Consider the following 24,829-nt stretch of genomic DNA (forward strand, 5'->3'; position numbering starts at 1 on the left):
CACCCTGATAGTGCCTGATCTCATCGGAAGGGAGATCAGGGAGAGAAGGGAAAGTTCTAGACATGCAACCTAGATGGATTTTCAGTTGACTGATGGGTAACTTCATGGAAAAGTAAAAGAAAGTTGTACCCTGTCCTCTGATAGTGCCCTGGAGGATAGTGGCAGATAGGACTCACAAAATTGAGAAATAGCTTAGAAGAGAAGCTCAGTGGTGGTAGTGAGGGCAGGAGGGGAAGGAGAGGATAGGGCAGGCAAGGGTGGGTGGTAGTAGTGGGCTGAGTATTTGCGACGGTTTCCTTTACTGGGTTTCAAGGTGAGCAGCCCTACTGTCCCTTTCTGGTTATGTTTTGAGGTTGGGCTTACTGGATTTAGTTTACTATTTGCTTTGCTTCTCTGATCTTTAGTTTCCTTTTTTGCAAAATAATGTCAACCTCTACTTACATCATAGAATTTGACATAGCTTTTTCAAGACACTAAGCTTTGGAGGATAAGAACAAATGATTGGGCACTTTGGTGGACAGTCTGCAAAGGTGGCCACTACCAATTCCTCTCTTCCCTGTAGGTATATGCCACTTCCCCAACAAGAGGTGGAGTTTATTATAAGCTTTTGCACAGAAAAGGAAACCATAAACAAAACGAAAAGACAACCACAGAATGGGAGAAAATACTTGCAAACAGTATGACCAACAAGGGCTTAATTTTCAAAATATACATATAGCTCATACAGCTCAGTATCAAAAAAACAAGCAACCCAATCAAAATATGGGCAGAACACCTAAATAGACATTTCTCCAAAGAAGATATACAGATGGCCAACAGGCACATGAAAAAATGCTCAACATCGTTAACTATTAGAGGAATGAAAATCAAAACTACAATGAGTTATTACCTCACACCCGTCAGAATGGCCATCATCAAAAAGTCTACAAATAATAAATGCTGGAGAGGTTATGGAGAAAAAGGAACCCTCCTACACTGTTGGTGGGAATGTAAATTGGTGCAGCCACTATGGAGAACACTATGGAGGTTCCTTAAAAAACTAAGAATAGCGTTGCCATGTGATCCAGCAATCCCACTTCTGGGCATATATCTGGAAAAAATGAAAACTCTAATTTGAAAAGATACACGCACCCCAATGTGCACCCCAATAGTGCACCCAAATGCACTATTTACAATAGCCAAGAAATGGAAGCAACCTGAGTGTCCATCGACAGATGAATGGATAAAGAAGATGTGGTATATATATATATATATATATATATATATATATATATATATATATACATACATATATATATATATATATATTATATATATACAATGGAGTATTACTCAGCCATAAGAGAGAATGAAATAATGCCAGCATTATTGGCATTATTTGAAGCAACATGGATGGACCTAGAGATTATCATACTAAGTGAAGTAAATCAGAGAAAGACAAATATCATATGATATCACTTATATGTGGAATCTAAAAAAATGATACAAATGAAATTATTTACAAAACAGAAACAGACTCACAGAATAGAAAACAAATTTATGGTTACCAAAGGGAAGAGCAGGGATGGGGGAGGGATAATTTAGGAGTTTGGGATTGACAGATACACACTACTATATATAAAACAGATAAACAACAAAAACCTACTGTATAGCACAGGGAACTATATTTAATACCTTGTAATAACCTATAATGGAAAATAATCTGAAAAAGAATGTGCATATATATATGTATATATATGTGTGTGTATATATATATATATATATATATACACATATATATTATCTATATATAACTGAATCACTTTGCTGTACACCTGAAATAACATAACATTGTAAATCAACTATACTTCAATTTAAAAAAAAAGGTGGAGTTTATTTTCCAGCTCCTTAACTCTGGCCCTGTGATTGCTTTGACCAATAGAACATGATGGGAGTGATGTTCCAGGATTTCTGACCCAGCCCTAAGTGGACTGACGGCTTCCATTTCCTTCCTCTTGGAATGCTCCTTCTTGGAAACCATCCACCATGCAGTGAGGCAGCCTAAGCAGCTGAGGAATACCATAATAGTGAATAAGGCGTTTTGAAAGTCCACAAATGACGGAGCATTGTGAAGAAGGAAGGGAAACCTAAATCCATAATAATTTTCTATTCCAGTGAGAACAAAGTTCTGTCCATTTCCATTTCCTTGATGGAAATGGTCCGATAAAATCAAACTGCTACCAGGTTGTTGGTTGGTTCCCCATGGAATCGTGTCCCATTCAAGGGGTCACTGTTGATCTCTGCTATTGTCATTTGGACACTCAGCAGTGAACTTAGAGAATAACTTATTTGCCACTGTGATATTCTGTGTAGCATTGCTTCTGACCAGGAACTGATTTTAAAGCAAATGAAATCTGGCAATGGGTTCATACTCATGGAATTCATTTGTTTTACTGTATCTCCCATCACTCTGAAGCAGCTGGCCCCAGTGAACAGTGGGGAGGCCTTTGGAAGGCTCAGTTATGGAGCCATCTAGGTGACAGCACCTTGCAGGGCCGGGGTATTGCTCTCCAGGATGTGGCGTATACTCTGAATTAGCAACCAAGGTTTGATGCTGTTTTCCTCAGCTCCACGAATTCAGAGGTGGAGAAGCTCCCTCAAAATCACCTCTGATGGTAGTGATTTTACTTTTTTTTTATTATTGTTTGCCTCCTATCCCCGACAACTTTGGACTCTGCTGGTTTAGAGGTCTTGGTTCCCAAGCGAGGAATGTTTCCACCAAGGAAGAAAACAATGGTTTCATTAAATTGGAAGTTGAGACTGCTACCTGGGCTCTTTATACCAGTAAATCAACAGATCACGGAGGGGCTTACTGTTTGGGTTCAGCAAAGGCAGGTCTTTCTGGGAAGGAAAATTCTTTGTTGTGGAACTATCAGGTACGTTTAGATCCTAGGTCTCCAGGCACTGTGTGCCAGCAGATACTTCTAGTCATTGATCCAACGCCAAACATACCCTTCCTTCCCAAATGCCCTTTAGGGATATGGAATTGTCCCTGGTTGAGAATCACTTGTCACTAGTGCATTGTTTCAACAGTGACAATGTTTATTTTTTATAACATTTTGATAAGCAATAATAGAATAATAAACTTTATAAAATATTTCTTATTGAGCCAAATAACAAATTAGAGACATGGTTTTCTTTCTTTTCTCTCTTTTTTCCCCTACCATTCTATTTTCTAGTTGGGGATTTAGTTTTAAACCATTTTATGGATTTAAATTGTGGTCACAAACTCTAAGAAACTAGCCAAGGTGAGGTCATTGGCCTTAAAGATGTCTAGATTTGAGACAGGCTGGGACCTGGGACCCTTTGCTGTAGTGCTTGCACCTGGACAAATGTCTCCTCAAGCAACAAAATATGAAGAAACTATAAGGGACTAAAAATAACTGCGCACATGCACAGTTGGGGCAAATTATGAACAACAAGATACAAAAAGACTAAAAACCCAACTGCCACTTCTGAGGAGTCCAGAGTGAAAGCTGCGTACTGTGCATGCCCCCTGCACTCAACACCACCAAAGGGGTGGGCAAAACACCTAAGTCCCCCCTCTGGCCCGACCCCTGGACCCACCCCTACCCTTGCCCCATATAAGGGACCAGCTCGCTGCCCCCCTCAGGGAGTGAGCAAGGGAACCCGTTACTTGTTTTCACTCCCTCCTGCTGCAGCACAAGTCCCAGTAAAGCCTTGCCTGAATTTCTCATTTGTCCTCTTATCAATTTCTATTGATTAAAGAGTCTAAGAACACTGTCAATAACCGATTGGCAATCTCTAAATTGTGGATATCATGACATCAGAGTTCATTTGACTGAGAGCAAGTTGCAATACCACAGGGTTATTTGTCTTGATAGAAATAAGATTTTATTAGAGAAAACATTCTGCTATACAGAAGGATGTATTACATTGCTCTCTGCATAGTAAGCTCAGGTTCTAAATTAAACTTAATTTGTGTCAATGGGAATTGCATCAGCTGGTTATGCACACACATGTGCGCACACGCAGGCGCACACACACACACACACGTACCTCTGGTGATTCTTACCTTCTGTGTTCTTGTTCTTCATCATAATGTTTACTGTAGCAACGACCGCAAAATACTCCTAGAGAATCTGTTCCTGGTGTTGGGTAATACACTTTTGCTCCAGGGCAAGTTCTAAAGCTTCTATCAGCTTTACAGACTTTCTGGAATCGTCCTCAGTTTCCATGCTCTCCTTGGCCTGTGGCTGCAATGTGAGACAGCTCCCATCACACCTCTGAGACTGGTTAAGTCAGTTTACTTCTCTGAGTATTGATTGCCTTAATTCAGAAGCAAGAATACTGACTTGAAGGATAAAAAGTTTAATGAACTTTAACATCCCTTCTAGTGTGAACGTTCAGTGGCTCCGATTCATTTTCTGTCCTTACTGTGTCCAGTACAAAGCTAGTGGAGTGACACCTCCACAGAGATCTTCAACTATGTAGCAGCTCCCAAGGAGACAGACCCTGCAGGCACTACCTGCAATGCCTCATTAGAAGCATCCCTCTTCCATCCAGTGGCCTCCATCTGCCCTCCTGCCCTCCAAGGATTCAGGTTTCTAAGTATAAAGCTCTTTGAATTCATATGTGGCTACAGCCAGAGGGGACCTCAGCCTTGCCATCTGGTCTAATTCTTCATCGAACAAATGAACAAACTGAGGCCAAGAGAAGTGACTTGTCCATGGTCACAAAGCCAGCCAGTAGCAGGTCTGGGATGTATATTGACATATCCTGCCTTCCAGTTCAGTGTTCTCTCCACTGAACCTGGGTGCCTGTCGTCAAATGATTACGGCTTCACAGGAATGGTGCTCCTAGAGATGGCTTTCTGCACTGTATTTCCTTTGGGAAGATTTCAAGCTGAATTTCTCTTTCAGCTCTAAAATCTTTACACTGGGTATCAGGGGTCTGTGGACACTTGCTCCATGAAGCTCAGCAGAAAAGGAGGCGTGTGATAACAGGGAACCTGGGGGGTTAAATACACTCACTTCTCTATCCAGGGGCTATGGCCTCAGGCTGGCCTACTGAACTATTTGCCGATAGGACATGAATTTCAATTCTCTGAGTCTGGAATGACCATATCCAGTGATGAGAAGGTAGAAAGACACATTTATTTAGCAAATGTTTTGTTTTGATGTTCTGTGCTGAGCAGTGTAGTGATTAAGCTGGGGCTTTGGAAACAATCATTTAGGCTCAAATCCCAGTTCCATTCATTATTAGCTGTTGAACCTTGGGCAAGTTATCTAATCTCTCTGCTTTATCTTACGTATTTGCAAAATGGAGCTGCTGCTGATATTACCTATGTATAGAGATTATTATTAAGATGAACTCAATTAATATGTATAAAGCACTTAGAAAAATGCCTGATACATAGTAAGTGCTATATAGTGATCGCTGTTACTATGCAAATTAAAAATATATTCACATAAAACATCAACATACATTTTGAAGTGATACATATTAAATATACTAGAATAGCTACCTATGAGGATATGAGCATTCCAAAAAAAAAAAAAAAAAACCCATGCAAGTAATTCCAGAGGTCCTGCTTTTAACTAGAGACACTGCTTCTTTTTTTATCCCATTGCCAATCTGAATAAACTGAGGCTAAAATAAAGGATGCTAAGGCATGAAGCATTCGCAGAGGCAGCAGGAGAACCTGGAAGACAGTCTCCAGAATCAGATGGGAGATTTAGGCCCTTCTTTTTCATCCCTAAACTTCAGAATCTGTAGGCTGTCTACGAGTTAATACTGTTTGAAGAGCCTGCTCAGATTCCACTAGCCGCACCAAGCTTCTGCAGGGAGTGGAGTCAAGAGTGTGTTTTCCAGCTGCGGAAAGCGTCATCTCTGATGCCTGAAATGCAGGTCCACGAGCTTCAGCAGTAAGTTTTACTCAAATAGGAAGCAAGAGCGTAACTGTGAGAGACTGAAAAAAATGAATGCTCCCAAATAGAAGGTTGCCTAAATAAATTATGCCCAACCATACGACAGCATATAGGCAGCCTCCAAGCTGGAATAATATTAATGACCTAGACCTAGAAAATGATCTAGAAAAGTATTTGTGATATATTGTTATTTTAAAAAAAATAGATCACAGTGTACTATGTAGAATGTGTGTGTATATATACACATACATGCATACGCACATATATATATACACACATACATGTACAGAAAATAGCAGGCAGGGTGTGTACATCATAATATTAACAGCGACTATCTTGAGCATGGGTATTAAGAAGAGTCTTACTTTTGCCTTATTTTACCTATATTTTCCAAGTTTTCTATAATAAACCTGTATGACTTTTATAAAGGAAAAATAATTTAAAAATAGCTAAAGGGGCACCAGTAGTAAAGGTTGTTTTTCCTATGGATATCATGTTCCTCTTCTATAATCAAGTTGAAAATGATCTTTTCTATTCCTTCCAGGCTGATGCAATGGCTCCCACCTCTGTGCACAGGTGGCTGCTCTTATCCATGGCCATCACAGCATGGGTCCTATTGCATTCTGGTTACTGGGCACATACCCAGTTACAACCGTCTGGCATATATAGAGCCTGGCACATGGGTATGTTTGACACAAATGCAGTAATGAATCGGTAGGGGCTCAACAGCTTGGATTTGGCTACAAGCTCTGCCATTTATAAGCTAGGTGAGTCCCAGTCTCCTGATCTGTACAGTGGCAATAACAATTGTGGGTCAAGAGACCTCCAGTAGTTTTCGTAAATGGCAAAGTGCTGGTCACAAGATGGGTGAGGGTGCAGAAAGAGGGTTTATTATCATTGCTGCATCTATTAACAGGTCTACATCTTCCCATCCCTTATTTCTCTTTGGCTCCCTAAGGCATCATGGTTACCATAGCAGCCAGATGATGCTGATGATACCTCCAGGGGCAGCAAGGTAAAGCTGAGCCAGTTCCCAGGTCCTTGTGCATGCCCTTGGCAGGCCAGAGTGAGACGGTCTGCAGCTCAGCCTCCTTTCAGGCCCCCCACCCTGTCTAGGGTCACTTAGATCCACAAACCCTGCCTCTTCAGCCTCAGTTTGGGGGCCCTGAAACACCCCTTCAGAGGCTCCCTCCTTCCCAACCTCTGTCTCTTGACTCCCTGCCTGGTTGCCGTGGAAACAGGTTCCACTGCGGACAAAGGAGGGAGCTGGGTCCTGCTTCCTCCCGGTCCTACTGATGAGGATTTTTAGACCGTTAGAGACTGCGCTGCCCTGCCTTGCACCTGCCCTCACTTCCCGTGTTCTCACTCAAGTGGAGATTGCCCTCCCTTGCCACTGACGAGACCATGTGTAAAAGTGTGACCACAGATGAATGGAAGAAAATCTTCTACGAGAAGATGGAGGCGGCAAAGCCGGCTGACAGCTGGGACCTCATCATCGATCCCAACCTCAAGCACAATGTGCTAGCCCCAGGCTGGAAGCAGTACCTGGAGTTGCATGCCTCAGGCAGGTGAGTAGCCCAGGAAGTAGGACCCCTGCAGGCAGCCCCTGGGACACCTTCCAAGAAAAGACAGAAACATGGGGAACCCAGGTGCTAGGGGTCAGTCTCACTGTTGGCCCAGTGCAGACTGGGAGGCAGAGAAAGAGTAGCTATTGGGAGTTGGGACACCTAAGTTTGATTCCAGCTCTTCCGCTGAGCACCTGGTAACTTTCCCTCTCTGAGTCATAGTCTCCCCTTCTGGAAAAAGAGGTGGAATATATTTATTAGTTCTAAACACTGGTATTTTACATACTTTTATATTTTAATAACCTCTTAACACAATTGAAAGCCAAGAGAAGGGAGGGGCTTGTGGGTCAAGAGGCCTATGTTCTGGTCCTGGAACAGTTCAGTTTCAATCTATTTAAGTCAGCTTGACTTAATATAAAATATTGAACACCTGAGGTGTGCTGGAAACTAGCTCTACTCTGTATGACCTTTGAGAAATTCAGTTTCCTTCTTGGACCTCACTTTCCCCACTTGTGGAAGGAGGGGTTAGCATAGATCCTTGCCTCTTGGTTCATGGACCAGCAGCAGTAGCATCACCTGGAACTTGTTAAAGATGCAGCATCTTCGGCCCCATTCTAGACCTGCTGAATCGGAATCTGCATTTCAGCAAGGTCCCTAGGTGATTCATATGCACAATAATGTCTGAGATGACTTTCGAGCACTCTTGTCCGTGGGTGGATTATGTAAAGACTTACCTCTGGGACATAAGATTCGGAGGTTGAATGGTGCAGCCTGGGGGTCAGAAGCAAGGCCTTCCTTCCTTCCCTAGTTCAATTTATTCAATTCAAGAAACATCTACTGGGTACCTGTTAGGTGTCGGATACTGGCTCTGCCTCTAACTCACTGTGTATACAGCTTTCTTACTCTCTTTGCCTCAGAGTAAAACAAAGGGTTAATTAGGTGATTTCTAAGCTCCCTCCAGTTTTGACATTTTCCATTCCAAGTTTTGTAGTCTAGTTTGGGAGAGGGGAAACAGTCCCCAAAGGGTGTGAGTAAACGAGAAGAAATGAGAATGGAAATGTGGAGTCCCTTAACCAGCTGATGGGAGGGATGCAAAGGACCGGACACTCGCTGTCAGGGCCCAGGAGCTTCTCAAACACCTGAAAGGCTTGTGGGGCTGAGTGGGGAGGGCTTGTGCATCCTCCCGACCTGGCTGATGACCTGAGAACCCCAGCTGGCCCCAGTTAGCTCACTCTGGGCGTGAGCTGCCTCCACTTCCAGGCCTTCAGATACATTAACCCTGGCACCGGCCCAGAGGCTGAGAATTGACAACGGTGTCATTTTCTCTGGATTTGGGTCTAGCCAGTTCATAGTCAGTGTTGACAGGTAAGAGTGTGTGGATGGAGCTTGTGTTTTCCCTGTGGTGCGGGCCATCCCTGCTATCAGACTCAAAGGATATTTGAGCAGGAAGGACTCTTAGTGCAACGTGCACGTTTTACAGATGAGGAAAGGTGCCCAGAGCCAAAGGCCCAGAGGCAAGGCCTGAAGGGCACTGAAATGGAGGGCACTGAGGCTTCTGCAGAGCGCAGAGGGGGGCCCAGTGATGGCAGAGCGCTGCTGGATGCCAGCTGCCTCCTGAGGCGCCTACTCTGCTCCTAGCAGAGCACACAAGGGGGCGGGCTGGGAAGCCACCTGGGGAAAGCTAGTGAACCCAGGGGGCCGTAAACACAACACCTCTACCTCCAGGCTCTGCCTACTGCCCCTTACCTCGTTCCTGGATCTGTTTCCACCTCCTCCACTCCGTCCTCTCCTCGTCTCCACAGGTTCCACTGCTCCTGGTGCTGGCACACCTGGCAGTCGCCCCACGTGGTCATCCTCTTCCACATGTACCTGGACCGCACCCAGCGGGCGCGCTCGGTGCGCGTGCGCGTCTTCAAGCAGCTGTGCTACGAGTGCGGCACGGCGCGGCTGGACGAGTCGAGCATGCTGGAGGAGGACATCGAGAGCCTGGTGGGCAACCTCATCAGCAGCCTGCGCGAGCAGCGCTACGGGGAGAGCGGCGGCCAGTACCGCATCCACGTGGCCAGCCGCCAAGACAACCGGCGGCACCGCGGAGAGTTCTGCGAGGCCTGCCAGGAGGGCATCGTGCACTGGAAGCCCAGCGAGAAGCTGCTGGAGGAGGAGGCGGCAACCTACACCTTCTCCCGGGCTCCCAGCCCCACTAAGCCGCAGGCCGAGGCGGGTTCTGGCTGCAATTTCTGCTCCATCCCCTGGTGCTTGTTTTGGGCCACGGTCCTGTTGCTGATCATCTACCTGCAGTTCTCCTTCCACAGCTCCGTCTAAGATTCCCCAGGCAGATGCTAGGGGCCCAAGGCCTGAGAAGCCAGCCAACTGGTGGGAGGGGGTGAAGAGAGACCTGGGTTGGGAGTGGGGATAAGTTCTAGAGCCGGTGCCACCACTGACTCAGTGGGGACCCAGGACAAATCACCCTGCTTTCCTATCTATAAAAGTAAGGGTTTGGGCTAGATCATTGGCTTTTCAAAGTGAGGCCCAGGACCCCCACGTTCTGCACAGGTGCCTCGGGGCTTTTGGATTTGGAAGGGGTGAGTGAGTGCGTTTCCCATCATGGTGAAACCGCCCATCCCCAACTCCTACCTCCTCCTCTAGAGCGGCTCCATGTTAGATGGAGTTTATTTAAGAGTTTTGTATGAAAAAGGTCCAACTGCGTTTAAAAAGTTTGAAAATTACAGGGCTAGGTGTGATCTCAAGGGGCCTTTCCACAGCAATGAGCTCCTCCTTGCTTGCTCATTAAGCCCAGCCCTACCCTCCGTTATTGCCCACATCCAGAGCTGCAGCCTTACATTAGCCTCTGCCTGGTGTATGGGTCTCATCCATAGCTCTATCTCCATGCACACAGCAGAGGTTCCTCTCGAAGGGAGAGAGGTGGAGGCGCTAGGCTGCCCCTTTGTCCCTGGGTACGCGGGGTCCCTTGTTTCTGTTTTCCACACTCCCAGTTTCCGGCTTCCCTCCACTCAGGGTGGCTTCTGGGGCCTGTCTGGTGCCCAGACGGTGCTTGGGGTGGAGTCCCATAGAGCTAGGCTTCCCACCCACTGCACGTGAACCATCAGAGAATTTAGGAGAGGTTCAGAAGGTAGGATGTTAGAAGCAAAGCACAAAATCCCTAGGAAACAAATATAATGACTCTGCATTATAATGAAGAGTCTTCAGAGTTCAGGGAAGTCGGACTGATTCTCAGTGGTTCTGATGGTCAGAGTACCGGAAGAGGGGCCTGGCTTCTTGAGCTATTTGCTGAAACCCTCGTTGAGGGGCTTTCCCATATGGGCCATGCATGGGCCCGCTCACCAAAGATCAGCGGTCCACCTAGAACCACAGGGATGGGGGCCCATTAGTAAGAGAGGGAGCATGAAAGATGGGAAGTGTTTTGCCCTAGAGAAGTGCATAGATATGTGGGAGAATCCTAATCGCCTTCAAATGGGATGCCATATGGTGTAGAAAGGGAGGAGAGGAGACTTTCTGATGGGAGGGGTACAGACTGTGATTTGGGAAAGGGAGGCAGAAAGCAGGAAGTGGGACGCCACCCTGTACCTTTGAGGGTCCTCGTCCACCCCACCTTTGTTAATAACTTGACTCCTTCTCCGTCCCCCACTGCTCCCCTTTCTAATGGGAAGTCACCACCCACCATCTGTAGTGGTGGAGGGAGGAGGGCCACTTATATAAAGACAGGGTACTTTAATAAAGATGGGATTTCTTCAATCAGGCTTAGTAGTCATTACTGTGTGCTTGGGATTCACCAGTGTCCCTGATCTGTAATGGGCTGTTGGACACCCCTCCCATCCCCTCTCTCCCCTTTCTGGGGTCCCCATATAAAGCTTGATCTAGCTCCAGCTTCAAGGTCTGGGCCAACCGTGTACATAGTCAGGAGGGATTCAGGCAGCCCTTGGTCAGCCATCCAGGGGACTCAGCATAAGATCAGTCTTACTCTTGCCCTTGCTCTGGTTCTAGTAACTGCCTGGTGACTTCCTTTGCTTCACGCACACAAGTATTCATTCCTTTATCCAGGAGGCATATCCTGAGTGCCTTCTCTCTGGCAAGGCCTGATTTGGGTGCTGGGATCCAGCGAGCACTAAGGGGTAGGCCGTGTCTCTCAGAGATCTCTGCTTACTGCAGATATTCTCAGCCTTGGCTGTACTTCAGAAATCCTGGGGAGCCTTTAAAGAAATATCAGTGCCCAGCCACCACCTGAGACCAGCAGAATCAGAATTGCTGGGTGTGGGGCCTGAGCATCTGAAATTAGAATAAGACCCCCAGGTGATCCACCTGAGCTGCCTGGTGTAAGGCCTCCTAACTGAGGAATAGGCTTCCTTCTGCACCCAGGCTTATAATAATGAGCCCAGAGATCTTCCTTGATGACCTGCTGTGGATTCTCTAGGACTTGGGCACAGCTTCCCCACTCACTCCCTGGGGACTTGACCCTCCCTCAAACCTCCGTGCTCCTGCCTGACCACCTGCTGCATGGCTTTATCCTGCTCTGAGACTCTCCAATTTTGAGCTCTGCCACCCTTGCCAGATGCTTATCAAACTTGGTTGTAATTACTTGTCTATAGCTACACTCCCTGCTAGAGTGTGATCATGGCTCGGAAGCGACTTACTCCAGTCCCCACTGCCAGGTAGTGGTAGAGCAAGGGTCCAACCCTTGACTGGGTTTACTCCGGAACACTTTCCTAAATCATTAAGCCTCTTCCTGCTCTGTAGGAAGATGTCTACCATCTACAAACACCTCCTCCGTCTCCCTTATTGTCCCTCATACTTGCTAGGCTTACTCACAGCTTAGCCCTTGTCTTCGCAAAGACTTCTCTAGGGCAGTTCTTTCTTTGCACACATGGCCACATGCCACATGATGACCTTGTTAGATGTACCCTAGGTTTTATAAATAAACTCCTCAGGGACATTCCAGGATCCCAAGCCTCTCCCACTGGTGCTTCTGTGCATTGGTCTTGATGTTCGAGCCAGGAGGAGACCTACAGGCACTTGAATTGGTGTTCCAGAGGCTGCAATCCTTAGCATAGGGTCAGCAAGAAGTGCTGCCTTGATCACTTCCTTCAAACTCAGCAGGATGGAGGAACAGCCCAATGGGAGAACGCTTCTTGGGGTTCAGGAGTCCTGCAAACCCAGAAGATCACCAACTAAGGATGATTTGCTGTGAGACAGATTAGAGATGTCTTGATTGAGTGCCCTTATTTTATGGAGAAAAAACTGAAGTACCAGAGAAAGTACGAAAGTTGAGCCGCACTGTACAGCATAGAGTAAGGCAAGATCATGAAATCTGGGGTTAAGAAAGACTTGAGTCCTAGTTCTGCTACTTACTAGCTGTATGGCCTTAGGAAAATTAGTTAAGCTCCTTGAGCCCCAGTTTTCCTCCTTGTTGAAATGGGAATAATCAATCTGCCACGGAGGGCTATTGTAAGGAATAAATAATACACTATCTGCGACATTCCAGATACAAAGCCAATATTCATTCTCTTCTTTCTGATGAGATTGAATGCTCATCCTCTTCTTTCTTCTCCTTTTCCTTTCAATTGGCAGCCTCCCCTTTGAGACCTGAAGGGCTTTCTCTTTGTGATTTCAGTTCTGTTGGTAAATACTTTAGGAAAAACATGGAAGGCAAGGGTTAACTTCCCAGCCCAAGAGTTAGAACTAGTTTATTTTAATATATGTAGCATCGTTTCTTTTCTTCTCCTCATATATCTTGCAAAGCAATGACTTCATTTTCCCAGCAGCATGGTAGCCACTCTTCATTCTTCAAAGATAGCTATTTAAAAAATCTCCCCAAACAGAAAACATCAGTGATTTCTGGGCTCCATTCCCATTGGCTGAAATACCCCAGAAGGAATTTAGTTCTTTTCCAAGTCCCATTCTGGTTCTCTGCAGGACTCCCAGCTAAGAAATTTCCTTTGGGATCACTTTCGGCATTGCGTGGGTACTGCCACATGCATCAGGGAAGTGAAATCTGCCTGCTGTATGGCTCTTTTGCGACAGGGCCCTGTGAGGGCTGGTGGGTTGGCAGTTGTGGTATAGAAATCTCATTGGCCTGAGGGCTGGAAACCTGGGTTTCAGCCCTGGCTTAGCCAATATCCAGGCATGTAGGTTGATGACCTTGGATGATCTAGTCTTTCCCGTCCCCTGGGTCTCAGTTTCTTCATTTGTAAAGCAAAGAGGTAAGGTGAACTGAAGGCTCCCTGCTAGCTCTGACGTTGCTCAAAAACTGCTGCTTAGACTTTTTTTTTTTTCTCATTAAACTTTTTTAATGGGTCTCAAATTCTGTGACAGATTTTTGGTCAAGTTGTTTCCATTAAAAAGTACTGATTTTCAAAACTAATACCTTAAAACTGCCACACACAAAACAAATGGCCCACAAAACAGTCTCCTTCCTTCTGAAGGTTTTGCCATGCACTGTTATCATTAACCAGTCTTTTGCTATTAAACTTAAATGGCCAATTGAGACAAACTGTCCTGAGACCATTCTTCCACCACTGATTAAGACTGGGGTGGCAGGTATTGGGGATAATATTCATTTAGCCTTCTGAGCTTTCTGGGCAGACTTGGTGACCTTGCCAGCTCCAGCTGCCTTTGGTCCACTGCTTTGATGACACCCATAGAAACCGTCTGTCTCATGTCACGAACAGCAAAATGGCCCAGAGGAGGATAGTCAGAGAAGCTCTCAACACACATGGGTTTCCCAGGAACCATATCAACAATGACAGCATCACCAGATTTCAAGAGTTTGGGGCCAACTTCCAGCTTTTTACCAGAACGACGATCAATCTTCTCCTTCAGCTCAGCAAACTTGCAGGCAATGTGAGCTGTGTGACAATCCAGCACAGGTGCACAGCCAGCACTGATTTGGCCTGGATGGTTCAAGATAATCACCTGAGCTGTGAAGCCAGCTGCTTCCATCGGTGGGTCATTTTTCCTGTCACCAGCCACACTGCCAAAGTGAACATCTTTGACAGACACATTCTTGACATTGAAGCCCACATTGTCCCCAGGAAGGGCTTCACTCAACGCCTCATGGTGCATTTCAACAGACTTCACTTCAGTTATCACATTGACTGGGGCAAAGGTGACCACCATGCCAGGTTTGAGAACACCAGTCTCCACTCAACCCACAGGGACAGTGCCAATACCACCAATTTTGTAGATGTCCTGGAGGGGCAAACGCTAGGGCTTGTCAGTTGGGCGAGTTGGTGGCAGGATGCAATCCAGAGCTTCAAGCAGCGTGGTTCCTCTGTCGTTGCCATATTTTCAGGTGACTTTCCATCCCTTGAACCACGGCATGTTAGCACTTGGCTCCAGCACGTTTTCACCATTCCAGCCAGAAACTGGCACAAATGCTACTGTGTCAGGGTTGTAGCCAATTTTCTTAATGGAGGCGCTGACTTCCTTAACAATTTCCTCGTATCTCTTCTGGCTGTAGGGTGGCTCAGTGGAATCCATTTTGTTAACTCCAACATTTAGTTGTTTCACACCCAGAGTGTAGACCAGAAGGGCATGCTCACAGGTCTGTCCATTCTTGGAAATACCGGCTTCAAATTCACCAACACCAGCAGCAACAATCATGACAGCACAATTAGCCTGGGATGTGCCTGTAATCATGTTTTTGATGAAGCCTCTGTGTCCTGGGGCATCAATGATGGTCACATAGTACTTGCTGGTCTCGAATTTCCATAGGGAGATATCAATGGTGATACCATGCTTGCATTCACCTTTCAGTTTGTCCAAGACCCAGGCATACTTGAAGGAGCCCTTTCCTATCTCGGCAGCCTCCTTCTCGAACTTTTCATTGGTTCTCTTGTCGATCCCACCACATTGGTAGATCAGATGGCCAGTAGTGGTAGACTTCCCCGAATGTACGTGTCCAATGACAACGATGTTGGCGTGGCTCTTCTCCTTTCCCATTTTTGCTTAGGTTTAGTGGTGGTTTTCACGACACCTGGGTCCTGGAGGCAAACCCATTGCGAAAAAGCTGCTAAGTCTTATTTTGTCCTTGGGCATTTGGGATAGTGCCCTGACCCTGACCCCTCTAATAGGCCATCTAGTTGTTACACCAAGATTTCAGTCTGCCTAGGTCAGCTTGGGGTTGGACCTTCTTATCTGAATGTCCATAGCATCTTCCTTTCCTTTCCTTTCTGGAGCAAATTGATGTATGCATCTTACTCTGACTCAACTTCTCTCTAAAGGTATTCACATTTTGAAAGGCAGTTCCCTTGAGAGGTGTCACCTTATACAAGGACTTGGGTGGTAGTGTTGGAATATCAGTCTGTGTCTTATCCCTTCACTTCTAAGCCCAATAATTTTTCACTCCCATCTTAATAGGCTTACGGTATTATTTTGAGGACATAATAAGATATTCCCTATTTTCAAGATTTATTCACTCAACAAATGTTTATTGAGTACATATTATGTGCCAGGCATTGTTCTAGGCACTAGAGATACAGTGGAGAGCAAAGTGACTAAATCACTGACCTTATGGATAGTAGAAAAACTAGACAGCAAACAATATAAGTAAGCTGTGTGGTATACTAGATAGTGTTAAGTACTAAGGAGAAGAATAAAGTAGGCAAGGGGGACAGAAAGGGCAGGGGATGGAGTTAGTTACAATTTTAGATTAGGTAGCTAGGGAAGGTCTCACTAAGAAGGTGACATTTGAAAAAAGATGAAGGCACTGAGCAAGGCAAAGGGCATGTGCAAAAGCCCTGAGGTAGGAGCAGCCTGGAATGTTGAACCATGAGGAGGCCAATGCGGCTTCAGGCTTACTAAGTCATTACTAAGTGGGGATGGGGGTCAGAGCATATAAGCCATAGGTCATCAGGACATTGGTTGTTGATTTAAATGAGACAAGAAGCCATTGGAGGGTTTGAGCAGTGGGGTGATGTAATCCAATTTAGTGTCACTGTGTTGAGAATGTCCACAGAGGCACAAGAATGAAAGAGGAAAGATTAGGTAGGAGGCTCCTGCGACAATCCAGCAAAGAGGGGATAGTGCCTGTTCCTGGGTGGGGACCCGTACCAGGGTGGTAGCAACTGGGATTGAGTCTGGCTGTATTTTAAAGTAAAGCTGAGGGGGTTTGTTGATGACTCAGATGTGTGGTGTGCGAGAAAGTGGAATCAAACACGCCCCAGGATTTTGGGTCAGGTCAACTGGAAGAGTGGAGTTACCGCTTTCTGAGATGGGGTTGGCTGTGTAAGGAACAGACGTGGGGGCCGTAACAGGAGCTTGGTTGTGGACACGTGAAGTCTGAGATGCTTTTTGGGCATCCTGTTAGACACTGAACACGAGAAATGCCAAGGCAGTTGAATATGCATACCTGTGGTTCAGAGGAGAGGACCAAGCTGGAGATGCAAGTGAAGTCATTAGCATTTGGATGATGTTAAATGTCATGAGATTAGATGAGATTACTCAGGGAGTGAGAGTAGAGAGTACAGACAGGAGGGCCAGGACTGAGCCCTGGGGCTATCCATGTATAGAGGTTGGAAAGAAGGAGAAACTCGAGGGGGACTGTGGAAACTGAGCACAGAGAGCATGATCCACTGAGCATTCAGAACCATCAGGCAGCAGAGCTGGGGCTGGAGCCCACGTCTTCAGGGTCAGGTTTCAGAACTCTTTCCACGCATCCAAAGCACCTTCTCTCTCGCGGCACCAACTTACTCCTTGAATTGGAATCCTGTCCATGTCCCCTGCGTCCCCTGTTGTTTCATCAGGTCTGAGCAGGACATGATTCGTATCTTGTTTGTTTTGTTTTGTTCTGTATGTTTAAAGTATTTCGTAATGATGAAATACACTGAAATAAAAAGACTTAATGGGAGGCCTAGACCGCCAATATGGATTTGGGCCTTGGACAGGCAAACTCAGAGCAAAGCGAGCTGTTGTTGGAATTGTTTAAAGGAAGGATTCTGTTGTCTGGGATCCTGTTGGCAAGTCTGGGCCACATGGGAATGGATTCAATAAGCTGGATAGTCCCAGGAGATGGGCAAGTTGGAATAATGTCCCAGGATAAACAGCTGAATGGGAGGTGAGAGTCCTCACTTCTAAAATAGGTGAGCATCATCTAAGACCTTGGGTCTGGACTGCATCTACGCTGTACCCTTTGGATCCCCGGGGCTTGCTGTGTTTGGTGCTGACCTGTTGGCATGTTACTTTGCAGAGACTTCCCCTGGGACTGGAGGATACTGGAGGGTAAGATATGTTCCCACCCACACTAATCTGTTCATCATCCTGCGCGCTCGCCCTGGGCAACATCCAGGCTCGACACATCTTCCCCTGTCTTAACACTGTCTTGTCCTAACGCTGCACTTCTCAGAGAGGCCCCCTAGGAGCCTTTGCCTAAATATTAGCAGGGTCCCGGCTCTTTTTCCTGTGATCAGAAGCTCACTGCTGGGAATTGAGCCTGTGTTTTTTGCATACAAAAGAATTTTCCTTATCTTCTTGAAAAAAGGCCAACACATACCAGACGCAGGAGGTGGTCACAAAGGCCCTGTTTGTCTCTTTCCCTCAAGTTCAGAGAATGCCCTGGCTTCCTTTCTGGAGACAGCACCGGTGCCAGAAAGTCCAGGGACCTGAAAACAGTTACTGCCTTCAGGTTTTGGTCCCTGCCCTTTTCCCCCTCTACTCTCCACTAATTCACCCTCAAATGTGAACAGAGGTTTGAATCTCTTCAAAGTGGCTCTTCTAGGCCCAGCCCTAGGTTCTCAGAGCCCCTGGAAGCCGATTCTTACCCTCCCTCTCCTCCGGCCTGCCCTTGTTCAGGACCAGAGGGTGCCTCACTTGTTGTTGGGAAGCCATATGGAGTCTCCCTACGTTTAGGCTCTTCTCCCGCAGTTTACTCTCTGCACTAAAGCCTGATTTGAAAAGTAAAGCTCATCACGTCTCTCCTCGGTCTAAAACCCTCAAATGACTCCCCATTCCCAGAACCACGCTGAGCATCCCAGGTCAGTACTTCCTGATGCTGTTCTTTTTTCTCCCAATTTCTCTGGCTCTCCAGGGACACCAAGTCTCTCAGTTTCCCCTAAACACCCTATCATACCCCTGCTTCCTCACATGCTATTGCCCATGGCTGGGATGCTTTCCCCTTCTTCAGTTTACCACTGCAAAGTAAAAGAGCACTGTTCTTGCCAGGAAGACACTAACGCAGGAATGGCTTAGCGACGGTGTTGCTGCTGAGTGGCAGAGAACTCCTGGATCTAGGGCTAGAGCAGCAGGCTGTCTGCCTCTCCTCCGCCTCCCACCAGAAGCATGACCTAGGTCAAAACACCCAAGCTTGGGAAATAAAGGCTCCCAGCATTCTTCAGGGGTCTCACACAAGCAGGACAGCCTGGAAACGTGCATCTCAAACTGGGTGCACATTAGAATCACCTGGGGGAATTTTAACTCCCACCCCCCCAAGCCCCCAGGGCTCAGCCTTACTCCAGACTGATTATATCTGAGTCTCTGGAGGGTGTAAACCAGACATCAGTATATCTTTAAGGTGGTTAAAAAATTTTAAACCGGGAGTTTCCTGTGTGCTGCCTAGTTTAAGAACCACTGGTATAGAACCAGTGGAGCGAGAGCCTGGGCCCCAGAGTCCATCAGAACTGGTTTCAAATCCCAGTGCCCCTAATCTCCTAGCTGCAAGATCTTAGGTCACATTGTTTTAAATACAAACTTTTAATTTTAGAATACTTTTAGATTTTTAGAAGAGTTGTGAAGATGATAGAGAAAGTTCCCATATACGCTTCACCAGTTTCCCCTGTTATTAACATCCCACGTTAGTACGGTGCATTTGTCACAATTAATAAACCAGTATTGATATATTATTCTTAACTATTCAGATTTCCTTCGTTTTTACCTAATGTCCTTTCTCTGTCCCAGGATGTCATCTAAAGATGTCTTCTTAGGCTCTGTATTAGTTTCCATAAAGGGCTGCCATAACAAAGCACCTCCAACTGGGTGGCTTAAAACAACAGAAATGTGTTGGCTCACAGTTGGCAGGGCTATGCTCTCTCTGCAACCTGTAGGGGATAATCCTTCCTTGTCTGTTCCTAGCTTCTGCTAGAATGCCATTCCTTGGCTTGCCGCTGTGGGATTTCAATCTCAGCCCCCATTGTCACATTGTGTTCTGCCCTCATGTGTCTGTTTCTCTGTGTCTCATCTTCTCTTAAGGACACCAGTCATCACCTACTCCAGTACGACCTTGTTTTAACTAATTACATCTGCAAGGCCCCTATTTCCAAATAAGGTCCTGTTGGGAGGTACTGAGGGTTAGGACCTCAGCATATCTTTTGGGGGATACAGTTCAACCTATTACAGGTTCCTCTTGGCTGAGACAGTTTCTCAGACTTCCTTTGTTTTTGACGATCTCCAAAGTTCTGAGGAGTGTTGGTCAAGTATTGTGTAAAATATCCCACAATTGGGAGTTTTCTGACATGTTTCTCAGGATTAGAGTGGGCTTATGAGATCTGGGGGGGTAGAACACAGAGGTACAGCAACATTTTCATCACAGCATATCAAGGTCACAAACTATCAGTGTGACTCACCTCTGTTGATATTAACTGTGCTCATGTGGCTGAGGCAATGTTTTGTCAGCTTTCTCCTCTATAAAGTGGCTCTCCCCTCACCCCATTTCCATATTGTACTCTTTAGAAAGAGGTCACTATAGGCAGCTCACACTTAAGGGATGGGGAGTAATGTTCTACCTCCTTTACGGCAAAGTATTTACATAAATTATTTTTTATTCTCCTCTATTTTTGTATTCAATTATTTATTCATATAAGTATATATTTACGGGTATTTATTTTATACTTTGAGTTATAATCCAATAATATTTTGCTGCTCAAATTATACCAGCTTTTACCATTGGAGCTCTTCCTGTTGGTTCCTGTGTCACACCCCCCCATCATTGTGTGACTTACTTAATTTCTGGTACCAGATACTTTTGTATCATCTTGTATATTTCCTGCCCTGGTCCTAGAATCAGCCATGTCTTCAAGGAGCCCTTATTTCTTTTATTGCAGAATAGTATTAGAAACAAAAATCTGGACGATACGTGTGCTCATTGCTACTGGGGTGTTGTTGTGTCTAGGCAGAGCCACATTTTTAACCTCACCGTGCTTCAGTTTGCTCAGTTGTAAAATGGGGATAATAATAGTACTTTTGTCATAGGTTATTTTGAGGACTAAATTAGAGAATTGTGTAAGAGCTTAGTGTGGTCTCAATCATATGGTAAATACTCAGAAGTATTTTAGTGATTATCTCCCATAGACCTTTTTATTTTGAGCTAATTTAGTTTCCAAAGTTCTTTCCTATATGCTAATTCATCTGATTCAACAACCCTCAGACAGGGGTAAGGCAAAGATTTTTCTGCCAGTTTATAGATGGAGAACTTAAGTGGATAAAGAAGTCAACATATGCTTGCATGAGAACCTAAGTCTCTTGATTTCATGCCCCATACTAGACCCAGATTGGCCACCGTCTCTGCTGCATGAGGGGTGATTGTTGCCTACCTTTACTTGAAGGACTTCTTAGTGTTGCTGATTCTTTGATTCCTGCCACCCGGGAATAAGGTTAACTCGTGGCAGAAGGAAAGTACATACTCCAATTCAGAGCAGGCCGCACATAGACCTGGTACCGTATTTTCTGAACCAAACAATTGAACACATGATCCGAAAAAAAATGGTTTTTCTATTCTGGGTGCGGGCGACAATCCAGAAGTACAATTCGGATATTGAAAGACTGGCATCCTGGGATATTTTGATAACTTACAGGAACAATAGAACAAGGTATTTAATCAGAACTGACCTGAAAAGCCTAAGAAGTGCTTTTGTATCGATAATTTGATCTTCCCATCAATCTCCCTCTCTCTCTTCATGGTTCAGGGATCCTAATTGGATACAGAGAAATGTTGATAAACAAAAACACAACTCACCAGAACTATCAGTACATGAAAAACATACAAGCCAAACAGGATGCTTTGACTCAAAACAGATGTTTATTGGAAGTAATGTGTAGTTACAGCTACACATGTAGAGCAACAGCTTCTGTTGCTAATGAAATCGGGCACGATCATTATTGCTGATAACAACATTCATGGCATGGAATCATAGCTTTAGATATGCTAAGTATATTCCGGGAGGTGGATTTTGGTTGTATAGAAGAGACCTTTCTAAGAGCACGTTTTGAGGTTGAAATTGGCTATGTTTGGAGGTAGTGAGTTTCCCATCTTTAGATATGTTCAAGAACGAGGTCATAGAGTTAGACAATATGGTCCTAACAGACACTCCAACCCTCTGCTTCTATGACTCTGTGAGACAGTTGGTTTTCTTGGACCTTAGCATCAGTGCGGGGGCTGGTACATCTGGTAAATGTTTGTAGATCAAGGGTAAGCCCAAGTCCAGCAGCACATCTAGACATCCCTTAGAATCAGGATGAAATTGCAATTGGGGGAATAAACAGGATAACCTGGGTCCAGCCAGAATCTGTACACAAATTCTGAGGCTGCTTCAAGTCTCAGAGTTGTCTGATTTTAAGGAGAAAGTTTCTTTTAGATGTTGGCTCTGGTCCTGGAGTCAGAGCACTGGTCTGCTGGACATGTCCCTTTTTTTTTTTTTTTTCAGTATGTGGGCCTCTCACTGTTGTGGCCTCTCCCGTTGCGGAGCACAGGCTCCGGATGTGCAGCCTCAGCGGCCATGGCTCACGGGCTCAGCTGCTCCGCGGCATGTGGGATCTTCCCGGACCGGGGCACGAACCCGTGTCCCCTGCATCAGCAGGCGGAGGACATGTCCTTTTTGTGAGGGAAGAGAGTGTAATCTGAGGAAAGCCTGAGTGGACATGGACTCTTGTTGTCCTTCTACCTGGAAGGCCTCCCTCTGTCTTACCTGTAGAAATGCTCACCCTCTTCAAGGCTCAGCTCCAACACCATCTCCTCTGGGATGTCTTCCTGACGCCCCCTCCTCCAACGTCTCCATACTAGAATGGCCTTTCTTTCACCTCTGTGCTATTCTGACACATAGCACTTGGTGGGGTTCATTCTGTTCATGATAGACACTTGTGTATGTGTCAGCTCTTCCTGTAGGAGCTCCTGGAAGGTATGAATCATGTTCCCCTCATCTTGGTGGTCTGCATAGCAGTCAGCATAACCTGGCACGTGGGGGCACCCAGGCAGCGCTGTGAAATTGGAAGGCATGGTGTTTGGAATGCCTTAGGGTAGTTCCAAAACTTTGCATTGCAATTCTTCTCTGGTGTCTGAGTAGAGCTCCAGTTTGCTTGACAAATGTCTGGTGAGATTGAGTATGATTGCCATCTTCCATTTACAGAATAAACAGCAGGGCACAGAGAGGTAGAATGACTTGCTCAGAGAATCAAAAGCAGGCTGTGAGCTTAGGGCTTAGTGTCCATAAGTTCTCATTCCTCAGTATCATCTTCTTTCAGCAAGAGACCCTGAACTACTCCAGCAGCTGCAGTGCAGGTCGAGAAACGAAATCTCCCATGAAGACCAAATTTGATAGAACAGAAGCCAGGGACTTGGGGCTTCTGATCCCTCGAAGGGCTTAAATCTCAGAGCTCTGGAGGGAAGGAGGTCCCTGGAAGCTTCCTGAGAGAGGAGGTGGCTCTTGGAGAGGAGAGGCATCCTGCTTGGGAAGCACTTATGACCCTGCAGGGCTGGGGTGTTCAGGGTGAAGAACAGGGGTGAGGAACCAGGGGAATGGTGGCTTGGGGTCAGCTGTGGACACAGGGAGGGAGAGTGCAGGGGCCTGAGTCTAGCCTCCCAGGGCCTACCTTGTGCAACTCAGGTTCCCAGGAAGAAAAGGAGGCTGGTGCCTAGAACAGAGGCTCTGCTTAGGAATAAGGAAAGGCCCCTTGGCTAGCACTTCGCCAGGGCTATGTCCTTGGGAACTAGGGTGTGGTGCACAGGGGTGGGTGTTGCAGTAGCAGCAGTGTTTGGTCTGCAACAAAGCTCTATTGAACCTAAGGCAATTTTTGCCTTTCGGTTATTTTGGCTTTAACTCATCTCTTCAGGGAGAAATGGCTTCATTGGATCCTAGATTGTCAGAGCTGGGAGGGTCCTTTGGGATGAGGGGAAGGGAGTTGCATAGAGTCACAGGGAGCTGCGGGCAGAGTTGGTTCTAGAACCTGGTGTCTGACTTCCTAATTCACCATTCCCAGTCTCCCCACCCTGTGAGAGTGCCTGCTTCTCTCAGGCACTCTCACAGTTTGGTATCCAGCTCATGGTCATAAGTGCATCACTATGGGACATGCCATAGACTAAGAACATTGTCTCTTACCTTTTTATGGGGAGGGGTGGGGATTGGGAATGGGAAATGCATGGTAGCAAAGAAGCATGGAGCATTCGGGGGCAGGTGAAGGAGACGGTCAAGGTTGAGGGGAGCGGTGCACACTGGTCAGCCCTAAGGCCCAGCCAGGATTCGTAAGAGAATGTAATGCGCCTGGTAGACACACCAGCCTTCTGCTAAGTCGTATCTATTGAGCACTTAGTTTATGCCTGCACTGTGCTACACTGTGCTACGTGCTATATGTATATTAACTAAATTTGATCCTCATCAGACTTTTATGAGGTAGGTAAGGTATGCCATTTCCGTAATATGGACAAAGAAACTGAGGCTTAAAGACGTGAAGTCACCTGCCCAGTGTTACAAAGCTAGTAGGTGATACAACCTGGATTCTGACCACCCTGCTACTCTGCTTCTTTAAAGAGAGTGAGAAGGGGGCTGAGATGCCCCCTTTATTGGCCAGTAATAGATGGGCCGAATGAGGTGCGTGTAGGGCAAGGGGCGTCTTGCATCAGATAACCATCCTCTGTTGCTGACTGACCATGGACAGGTGAGGAAGAAGGTGAGGAACCGAATTCAATTCCTCATCCCGGTGACCCTCTGTATCCAGTCCTTGTTGTGGAAGGTGTAGGAATACACTCCGTAACGGTCCTTCTTTCCACAGTCCACACCCCAGGACACCGTGCCCACTAGGTACCACTGGCCTCTCTCTATATCCAAGGTCACCATGGGCCCTCCAGAGTCACCCGCACAGGCATCCTTCCCACCTAGAGGAAGAAGTGAGGCAGGTTAAAGCGTCTCGTTCCCTAGCCCCAAATCCAGAGAAGCCTCCTTCTCTCCACAACTGCCTTGTAGTTCAGAGAATCGGGCACCAGGGGGCGCAGTAGACCATTGGACCCAGACCTGGATTCTGAGCTGTTGTAGGTCAGACCTCCTCAGACCTCAGTGATTTTAGAAAGTGCAAGTTAGGACTCTCTCATTTCACAAGGGAAAAGCTGGGCTGGGAGAAGGGAAT

General features: G+C 46.2%; 2 protein-coding genes and 1 pseudogene across 3 annotated transcripts in view; 1 reads left to right on the forward strand and 2 right to left on the reverse strand.

The window, feature by feature from the left end:
- Positions 1 to 7,225: 7,225 nt before the first annotated feature.
- Positions 7,226 to 9,817, forward strand: RTP1 (receptor transporter protein 1). The gene is given in 3 exon segments (XM_019946061.2): positions 7,226 to 7,246; positions 7,248 to 7,498; positions 9,298 to 9,817. Coding segments are annotated over 3 exon segments (792 nt in total).
- A 4,246-nt stretch (positions 9,818 to 14,063) lies between these two features.
- On the reverse strand, positions 14,064 to 15,464 carry LOC101319066 (elongation factor 1-alpha 1 pseudogene; annotated as a pseudogene).
- A 5,893-nt stretch (positions 15,465 to 21,357) lies between these two features.
- MASP1 (MBL associated serine protease 1) overlaps positions 21,358 to 24,829 on the reverse strand; it is a 63,571-nt gene continuing 60,099 nt past the window's right edge. The window contains exon 16 of one of the 2 annotated variants that reach the window (XM_073804013.1): positions 21,358 to 21,407. In XM_073804013.1, coding sequence (XP_073660114.1) covers positions 21,373 to 21,407 — 35 coding nt within the window. In that variant the 3' untranslated portion in view covers positions 21,358 to 21,372. Of the gene's footprint in view, positions 21,408 to 21,512; positions 24,582 to 24,829 lie in introns of those variants that run through there. The other variant, XM_019946041.3, reaches the window with a different exon arrangement.

This window comes from Tursiops truncatus, chromosome 4, assembly GCF_011762595.2.
Source record: "Tursiops truncatus isolate mTurTru1 chromosome 4, mTurTru1.mat.Y, whole genome shotgun sequence".
Classification (NCBI taxonomy): domain Eukaryota; kingdom Metazoa; phylum Chordata; class Mammalia; order Artiodactyla; family Delphinidae; genus Tursiops; species Tursiops truncatus.